The sequence below is a fragment of the Ammodytes marinus genome (genome assembly GCF_949987685.1).
Source record: "Ammodytes marinus genome assembly, chromosome: 6".
Lineage (NCBI taxonomy): Eukaryota > Metazoa > Chordata > Actinopteri > Uranoscopiformes > Ammodytidae > Ammodytes > Ammodytes marinus.
In genome coordinates this window covers 10,312,932-10,322,933 of record NC_137235.1, presented here as the reverse complement: position 1 = coordinate 10,322,933, position 10,002 = coordinate 10,312,932, and the positions used below count along the sequence as shown (strand labels likewise).

At 41.9% G+C, this 10,002-nt stretch overlaps 1 protein-coding gene across 1 annotated transcript in view; it reads right to left on the bottom strand.

Moving 5' to 3' along the window:
• Window positions 1–289: 289 nt before the first annotated feature.
• The window catches only part of LOC307251605 (vasorin-like), a 29,166-nt gene continuing 19,453 nt past the window's right edge, over window positions 290–10,002 (bottom strand). The window contains exon 2 of the mRNA XM_080028980.1: window positions 290–4,854. Within this exon, the coding sequence (XP_079885106.1) occupies window positions 2,721–4,841 (2,121 nt within the window). The 5' untranslated portion in view covers window positions 4,842–4,854 and the 3' untranslated portion in view covers window positions 290–2,720. The remainder of the gene's footprint in view (window positions 4,855–10,002) is intronic.

The following is a 10,002-nucleotide window of genomic DNA, read 5'->3' as shown; positions in this document are numbered from 1 at the left end:
TGTGTGACTGTAATGATGTATTGAGAGATGCAGGCTGTGTGTAATCAGCTTCTGTTGTTACTGGAAATCCTTTCTCAGTTTTTGTGTTTAGCTTAGCTCTATGACAACACCCATGCACACGCAGAACTGACTAACAGACCCAAATTCCTCAAATCCACAAGGAGGAGGAAAACTTCAAAAGCCTTCACCAGTGAGCATATGAACATATACAGTACACTGCTCCACCATTATACAACCGTAAGAACGTGAGTTGAATCTTGAAGCCAACAGCATTCTTCTTTAACAATAAGTCTTTTTAATACTGTTGTTTTTCTCAGCATTGCTTTTCTGGCAAAAAAACAGACATACAAAATGCATTGACATCATTGACAAACATAAAACAATGAGAAAATATACTTTTACCCAAACAAACAGAAGGTTCTGTAACAAGCATGTTGAAAATATGTCAAACATTTCCTGCCCCTTTCCCAGTCCAAGGCCATACAGAGTGTCTTCCAGTTGAAATGAAGGGAGGGCAGATATATGAACATTTGTGTCTCTGTTTACACTGGAATATTCACAGAATAAAGAAGTAGTGAAGCCAAAACATGAGGCGCTGATTGTGGGACAGGAGTGTAGTGCATGGACCCAATTATAAAGCAGACAAAGTACTGCAGGAGTGAAAGCAACAAAAAAAACACTAACACAGGTACACACCTGAACAAACAAACTGACAACAGTTAAGCCATTTTTTTTAAACCTGAATAAACTGATTACATTACATTTCATGTTTCTTCCATTTTAGTTTGTTATGGCATATAATACAATGCCGGTAAGGCAAGATAAAGGCCCTTTTGTTCTTGAAATACACATCAGCATGTAATTTGACACTAAGGGATTTCATTAAACTTCTGCACCAATGTTGCTTTTTATCACGCATTATACAATTTATGATTCTCTTAAAAAAAGGAAATATATTGAATAAAGAAAAGTAAAAGTTTTCTGACATTCCCAGAATTGCATTTAACCTGTACATTTCACAGTCTGGTTGGCCGTAAACAAGCAAAACGGTCTCCAAACACACAAGCCAATAATCTTTGTTGACCAAAACACACTGGATGGTTATAGCTGAGGGGGCAGAGAGCCAGCAAGAGGGAAAACAAAATGCTACAGGAGCACACTGTCTAGAGTCTAGACCATATCTCAAAAATGATACGGTCAGGAGCGCCAAGAGGAAACTAGTGTCTAAAACTCACTGACACTCACAGCAAATTGCCTTGAAGCTGTTTGAACCTGCTTTCTTTTCTTGGCATGTTTGTACCGCTTTATAGGACTGGGCCCTGTGGCAAAGGCCACTGTTTTCGGAGCACTGGTGGTAAAAAACTGGCAGTAACTTATCCTTTTGTAGCATTGGCAGACCTGGCACATAGAATAAAGTGTTTAACACTTGACAGTTACATTCACTTGGTGAGTTCTATAGATATGTGTTTGTGAACCTCATACAGAAGCATTCTGGACATAATGCAAAGTTGACTGAGTTTTAATCTAATCTTTAAATTAAAAAAAATGTTTAGTAGTTTAGTGATTGCTGTTGGATTAATTTAGTGTTTGCCTAAAAAACCTAGGCTAGTATCCCTGGAAAGTTGTATCTACAAAAAAATGCAAATATAAAGAATTATATAATTCATATATGCTTAAGCAGGCTTGTTCAAAGGAGAACAATTACTTTCATTCACAGCAATAGCAATACTGAATGGACATTAACAGCAAAAGATGTGAAAAAAAATACAAAAAACACACAACAAAAACCATGATATAACCAAGACAAAACAGTCTTTCTGTCATGGCACAGTCCAATGGAGGCAAAGTCCATTCTCAATGGCTCTTCATTCAGTCCATTTTTCTTTCACAGCAATTTTCTCTCGCATGGAGGTTAAAGCTTTTGGATGTGTGGAGAGTATGATGGTTTGTCTATTGACACTGAAGAATCAAACTTCATTGCAGATCAAAACATGTCAACGGTAAAACATTAGGTTTTTTATGGCAGTGTTTGATGTTCATCAGCCTATTATGAGCTTTCCAATGTATTTTTTCAGTTTTTATGTTATTGCATTTCCTTATGCGACCATCTGTCTTGCGGTAGTTAATGACTGGGATACTGGAAAGGAAAATACATATTTCTTTTCAGTGTTCAAGTTCTTGTAGAATCCATATAGAGCAGTTGGAGTTGCACGAAAACCCATTTTGTACCGGGACGTGTGGTGCATGCATCACACATATGTGTCACTGTTTTACTTCTTCCAAACACTGGGGCACTTTTTTCCATACTGTATCTCCCAAATCCAGCAATAGGATAACAGCTCATACACATAGCTTCTTTTATATAAACAACGATTTATTTAATGAGCCATCAGTTACGGTTGTTTCAATGCATAAAGGCACTTCCGTTTTCAGTCTGCTACTAAGACCCTTCTAGATCCTTCGATTGCACTTAGTTAAGTCACTTGGTTAGGTTTCACCATCATCAAACTCTTTTAGATGACTTGAAATCACACCCTAATCATTGTCCCATGGTGGTTTAGCACATTTCCAATATGGAACCTTTTAGAATTTTGGATATCTAATATTATAATTAAAATTAGATTTTAAAACACTAAGTGAGCCACAGCAGGACCTCACAAGTCTGGATGGGCAAGCCCCTTCCGAGAAAATATTTCAAAGTGTTTGTATTTTAATGCATCTTAGAAATACGATGGCTTTAGGGATGCTAGATTGTTATTTGTTGGGCAGTGTCCTTGCATTAGTGGTACCTCATAGTCCAAACTCCCATTCTGTTGCAAGGATGGAGGTGGCTGAGGAGTGTGACAGCGGTCAATCTCAGGTTTGTGGGGCAGTGTACCATTTTCCCCATTATCCAGACAGGCTTTTATCCCCTCCAGTTCCATGGGATCAGGATCAGAAGGGCCCAACTCAAGCTCCATTCCAGCCTTTGCCTGCCTCCTCTTCCGCACACAGAAGATTGTCCCGGCCACCACAGCCAAACCCAGCACCAGGGCCAGAGCAGCCACGGCGGGGATGAGAGTGTATGTCAGCGGGCTCTGTGTCTTCACCCTGGGCTCTAAGGATGCCAGTGACACCCCTTCGGTGCGAGCCTCTGTACAGGACCCGGTTTCTACTGAGTTGTTGGTTCTAGAGTTGATCCTCTCACCCAGGGGACTGGCACAGACTGAGTAGGTACAGTTGGGTCTCAAACCACGCAAAGTGTACTCGGGGTACGATGCCGGGACACTCAGGATAATGGGGCGGCGGTCAGGTCCAGAGAGGTTACGATAGGTCAACCTGATTCCACGGATATGTGGCCGTGTTTCAATGAAGCGATGCAGGTCAAGAAGGATAGATGTGGAGGTCACCTGCCGAGAGCTGATAGCATCCAGTTCAGAGGGCACCTCGGGTGCAACTATCGAAACTTCTGTTGTTGAAGTTTTTGGTGGCTCTGGAACCTCATCCACATTTTCACAGTAGAGGCCAGAGGTTCCTGAGGGACACAGACAGCTTAGTTGACCCAATGGGTCAAAATTACAAGTGCCCCCATTGAGGCAGATGTTTGGTGGGCAGACGTGTGTCTCGTATTCCCCACTGGTGGAGCTAGGGGAGACTGGGGGTTCTGGTGGATGGGGGTTGCCGTCAGCTTTTGAGGAGACAGTGTCCTCACTGGGTGGAGGAGGAGGAATAGCGTTGGTATGGGTGGTTTCTGGAGATGTGGTGGGCATCGGGGGAAGAGGAGTACTCCCAATAGGGGAGCCAATCAGTACTGTTGTGGTAGATGGACACCCAAAATCTTTGTGCTCCAATGCTGACAGCTTCTTTCCAGCATTAACTAGAGGGAAGTGACATCTGGTTTCCTCAGGCCTACCAAGAGTCACATCATTTTCCTTTAGCCAGATGGGGAACCAGGCCAATGGGCACAAGCAGTTAAATGGGTTCTCAGCTGCTGTCAGGTGAATCAACCTAGGGAAGGTCTGGAAGAAACTCTGGGGAAATCCCTGGAGATTAAGTCCACTGAGATCTAGTTCTTGAAGTCCAGTCAGTTTCTGGAAGTCCTCTACTCTGAGCTCCCCTAATGGGTTCGCGGCAAGGCTTAGCTTGGTCAGCCCCTTGAGGGAGTCCTGCTTTAGGGCCTGAGGCACCTCAGTTAACTGGTTTGTGGAGATGTCAAGTTCATGGAGGTTCCCCAGGGAGGCTATGAGATCCTCATGAACAGAGGTAAGCCCAAGAGAGGCCACCTTAAGGGCTTCCAGGTTGGGAGTCTGAAGGTCTGAGGGTCCCAGTGATGGGATGTCATTGTAGCTGATGTCTAGAAGAAGAAGCCTAGGGAACTGAATGGATGGCAGAGAGGTGAGCTGGTTTCCTTGGAGTTTGAGTTCCAGGAGCATCCCTAAACCTTCAAAAGCATCAATGTGGATGCTCTGAATGCGGTTGGCATGAAGATACAGCCTCTCCAGTTGGACCAACCCAGAAAAACTGTCTTTGGAAATGTGGGTAATTTGGTTAGAGGACAGGTCTAAATTGTTCAGCTTTGACAGCATCTCAAACACACTGTCTGGAATATCTGTCAGCTCATTTTGACTCAGATCTAACATTTCCAACTCCCCCAGGCCTTTGAAGTCATCTTGGGACAAAGTGTCGATTCCGTTCTGGAAAATGTAGAGATTTTGGGTGTTGGTAGGTACACTGGGAACAGTTTTGGAGCGTCGCTGAATGCAGAATATCGAGTTCTGGCCCTGGCAGGAACAGTCTGATGGGCAGTCAGAGGATAAGACCAGACCAGATGAGAGGAGGAAGAGCAGGATGTAAGGCAGCATGGTGACGTCAGGCCTAAAATGCAAAGAAATGAGAGAGGAAATAGTTATTCACCAATTGCTCATTAAGATAGTCAAAAATTATGATGACTGATGAACAAAATTAGGCTTTAAAGTTAACACATAAAAAAGATATTTAATAGGAGTTATAACTGATAACTAATTGTAATTATATAACAAGTCCACTTCTATTTGCTCATAAATAAATGAATGCCGGAAGATTTTTTTCTTTGACTTTTCCATAAAACTCATCCATACACACACATTCAAGTTTGCAAGCTCACATACACATAGCATACTATGATACAATGAATATAAGGGTTAGGGTTTTGCCCAAGCAACAATCCATAGCTTTCACACACACACTTGCATGCATATAAACAAACAGTCACGCTGACTGCTACATCATAGTGATTTTGATGTTTCATATCCTTGCCTAACAGACACCCCAGGGATCAGGACCCACAGGCCGAGGCGACAAGCTAATAAGGCCCACCCAGGGTGACCCTTCCTGGGGTAAGTGAGACCCCCATTCAGCCTCTTCCCTATGTTTATGGCCCAGTCCTAAACCCGTGAAACCTGGTCTGTATTAATGCATCTCGACGCTTGCAGCACCACATGGCTACTACATACAAATATCCCAAAGTAAATATGCAGTGGGTGTGTTGGAGCGTGCACACGCACGCACACACACATACACACACACATACACACTTACTTAAGAAATGTAGGAAATTGGGGTGCAGGAGGGACCGTGGAGGTATATACTGTGTACGTGTAAGAGATATGAAATTGCCACCACATGACTTTGTCTAAAGGTAAAGAGTCAGGATTACAGTACAAGGTTCTCTTAACAAAACTTTCCCGACTCAGCTTTAGCAACAGATTAGTGTCTTTCCGATTTTCCAACTTCTTTGCAGAGTTTTCCATTTCCTGCCCTGGAAGTTCTGTCTACAAATATGCCCAAAAGAATAAAGTCAGCTCCATAAAATGTAAGAGCTAAGTATTCCTCTTACACCCTTGGAAACTCTACAGGGGTACAATGAGTACCATCAGTTAGAATAGGCTGAAATGAAGGTTGCTTTCTATTTTAGACGTAGCGTTTGGTAGAATGAGATGTATATTCATGCTATGTGTATAGAGAGGAGTTCAAGCACTGCTGTGTGGTTAGCACAAAAGATTCAGTATGAACAGATCAAGTCTGAATCAACCTCAGGCCATTTGGAAGATTTTTTTTCAGTTTAAGTTTAATCATGCCTATGATGTTGTAGTAACTGACTTTTTTTGTGCATAGTGGATGATTTCATTCTGTAAACAGCACACATTCTCAATACTTTATACAATGAACCTTGCACATTCTTTGGTCAACATTCTGCACATATTCTGTCCTTTTTATTAAACAAAAAACAAAATAACAGATATATACACACTTCATTTTATATGTTCTATTTCTATTTGACTTTGCAGTAAATGCTTTTTATTTTCTTAACCTCTCCTTGTTTACTGTATGCACCAATATACCAAGGCCAAGTCCTTGTATGTGACAACTTAATTGGCAATACACTGGATTCTGATTGCCTTTACGTGTGTATCAGGCTGTATCTTTGAACTTTTGACTGTTTAAAAATGTTCTGTCATACAATGCAGTGCCTGTTTATTCATACACCATTTTTCTTCCCCCTTTCCTCTAATTTCTCCTTCCCTGTCCCCACTGACCTGGTTTATGTTAATATACTTGTGTCAGTAGCACTCCTGACCTTTCCAAGACTCCTGGGGTGGAAGTTGAGGAGAAACCAAAGACGTTTTATTAAAGTTAGGAGTGCACCTCCGGCCCAATGCCCACATCCCCTTTCTGCCTTCTGTCGCCTCCATTTATCCACTCCTCAAACATATGAGGTCAGAGTCTCTCAGATTGACAGGAATTTCAATTTCCCCTGACCTTTATTAAGTATATGTAGCAGAGTGAGGTAAAAGAAAGGAAGAAGGTGGGGGAAGATGTAAACAGAGCTAAATAACTTGACTACTGACAAAAAGAGCTGTGATATTCTAGAGGCAATCAAGAGCGTCTCATAAAACCCCTAAGCTGTCAAAGTTTACAGCTTGTGTGGCTTCACTGGCACACTTTAGAAAGATCACACCATTAGTATCTTAGTTAAAGAGGCAGACTGAACAATAAGCCAGGGTGCCATGGTCAGTGAAGACTAGTTCTCAGCATGCTTCTTATTATTTTCTTTGAACGTTAAATACAACATAATGACACATTAACAAATGGGTGGCAACAGGCATAAGAATGAGAGGGATTGTGATGGGTTTTGAGTGTGTACGTTAGTCTACATCTCTCTCAATGTGTCCTTTCTTGTTGTAAGTTTATAAATCAGTTCCCAATTACAATTTGGTTCTGGAAGATAGTACTTGTTGGTACAGTGTCTCTTTGTTTGGGCAACGCTCCAAAATGGCGGTACATTTTGTTTTGATAGAAATGGGCATCTACTTCAAAAAAGTTGAAATGTTTTGCCTCAAATTGCTGAAATAATAATCTATAAACATACTTCTATAACAAGCAGATCTAGATGTATTATAAAATCTTCTTTCTCACGTTCCACTACAATTCCTTACTAGATGCAACTACACCAAATAGTACTTAGCCTATCAAATGTTGCCGTTTCGAGCATTCTAGTGTTCATTTGAAAGTGTCAGATATCACAATAAGTCACCAAACCACTCTGACACATCAGCCGGAAGAGCTGTCATCAAGACATAAAGTTCAAGCAAATAACAATGCACACGTGAACACACACTGAAGATGTCTTCAAAGATGACAAAGTATTACTGCTATGACAAGCATAGGCTTTTTCTTTTGTTTGGGGTACATTTTTCAGTGTAAAGACGCTCTGCTCGGGAATTCGGATCTTACTTTGTGTGCAATCACTCAAGGTTTAAAAAAACAGTCACATGGTTAATGGGAGCTGCACGTCATTCCTCTCCGGTTGCTGCTGCTTGCACACTGGCTAAACAATACATTTGATGAGAGAGAAGAAGATGAATATAACGAAAGAATAATTGTGAGAAAGAAGAAGAGAGAGTAAGGCTGTGATTGTGACAATTCTTACAGGTTTACATCTCAATATTAAAACAGGTTTTTCACTACAACTCTGGAAGCATTCTCAATAAACACAAAATTCCAACTAAGTAGTAAGTAAATGATTACTTGTACTTCAGGTAAACTTTCCTGACAGAATATGTCAGCTGCAGACCCCTTTACATGTCTAAGTAGGGGAAACACACTTGCCGGGTGGTAAGGTAGAAACACCTTCAACAGCGATGATAAGGATTTAATCCTCTAGGACAGCAAGTTTCTGACATGCTGAAGAATCCTTGTTTAAGAAACTGGATCCCTTCACACTGCTGCTCTGAACCTGACCTCTGACCTCTGACCTCTGTGTGTATAGGGGTGAGACACAACACAGGTTTCTTTCCAAGGTCAGAAAGTATCTTTGGGTTTCAGGGAATTCTAGGTTGCGTTCCGAATCGCATACTCTTTCTTTTTTCTATTCTACATACTACATCCGACGATAAAAATAATCTAGTTAGGATGCAGTAGGCATACTATTGGGACATACTTTACTCTCTTATTTCATCATAACATTGCGCCTTGATCTTGCCTCTGGCTTTCATATCCATCGCATCCCCGTTTGTTTTCATATGGAGGCTTCGTCGATGTGACGTCACTTCACGCGCGCACTGGATTGTGGGTCAGAATCGCCCAAATAGGATGCAGTTTTCAACACTGACAATCTTGGCCGCATGAAGTAGGATATCCGGGTACTTCTAACCATCCTAAATCTGGCTACAAGAATCGGGACATCCTAAATCTTTTTTCTACATACTATATAGTACAAAGTATGCGATTCGGAACGCAACCCTAGTGCTGCTGATGTAGTCTTCTTCCAGCACCTGCCATTGTCAATGTAAGGCCATCGGGGCATTGCTTTTTTTTTTTCCTTTTTTTTCTCTACTATTCAAATTGCTGGTGGAAACATTTACTGAGATGCATTTGTCTTTTGAAATATTTTCTTTAATGCCAAGTACTTGAAGTTTCCTCAAGTATTGCCTTGCACCCCCCCCCCCCCCCCCCCCCCCCCTCCCCTCCCTAACAATACCTAGTGAAGCCAGAGAGAAGTTTTCCATATTGGGCACAGTGCAGTTCCTAACTAGCTGCCTTTTTCAAGAACTTTTCTCTCTTTACATCTTGGCCTGCTTTCCTTGTTGAGTGGATGCCACAACATTGAGTGGATGCCACAACATTGAGTGGATGCCCGCATCACACCACCAATAATCTGCCAAGTGCTATATAAACCATAGCAGTCTAGATGGGGAGCAGTTTCTTCCTGCATTAAAATACAGTCAGCAGTGCATAACATCAGTTGCAAACCAGTTCTTTTTGCTCTTTCATTAAGTCATGATTAAATGTGACAGAGTATTTTGCTGCCAAGACGTGGCACGCACTATATCCTCAGCTATTTGTACGAGTGCAGATAAGGCCGCATGATGAAAGAGAAACACTGCTGTCAAAGTGACACAGAGCAGGTCAACACGCACGCAAGACCTGCACAGCACAGCACAGCACACAGCCACACGTAACTGTGCGCTCACACTCACACACACATTCTTGCACATGTTCACACCAGCAGACACACACATACACACAAAGTCTACAACACAGCTGGATTCTGTTACCCACAATGCACTGCAGCCACCTCTCACAGAATGAAACCGCATGAAACGCTGTCCTCCCCTGCGATAAGACAAAGGTATACAGAGGGAGAAGAGAGGGAGGGAGCATAGTAGACGATGAGTGTGAGGTAAACTGTGAGGAAGAAGCACACGACAGAGGGAAAGAGAAATGTGGTGTCTTAAAAGCTGGTAGCTGACAACTGCCTCAATTTATCTAAAGTCTGAAGTAAACAAAGTCTGACTCCTTTAGACTTTAAGTGCATGACAAAAACCAGACAGGGTTATATATTCTCTTAAACTGAGGTTAGACGTACAAAATCAGATTAAAGCACAGCTACTGTTGTAATGGTACGGTTATCACTTTTCCCCACAGCTCTTAGTCCAATTAAGACTGCATACTCATGGTACTTTGGACTAAAGTGTTCAACAG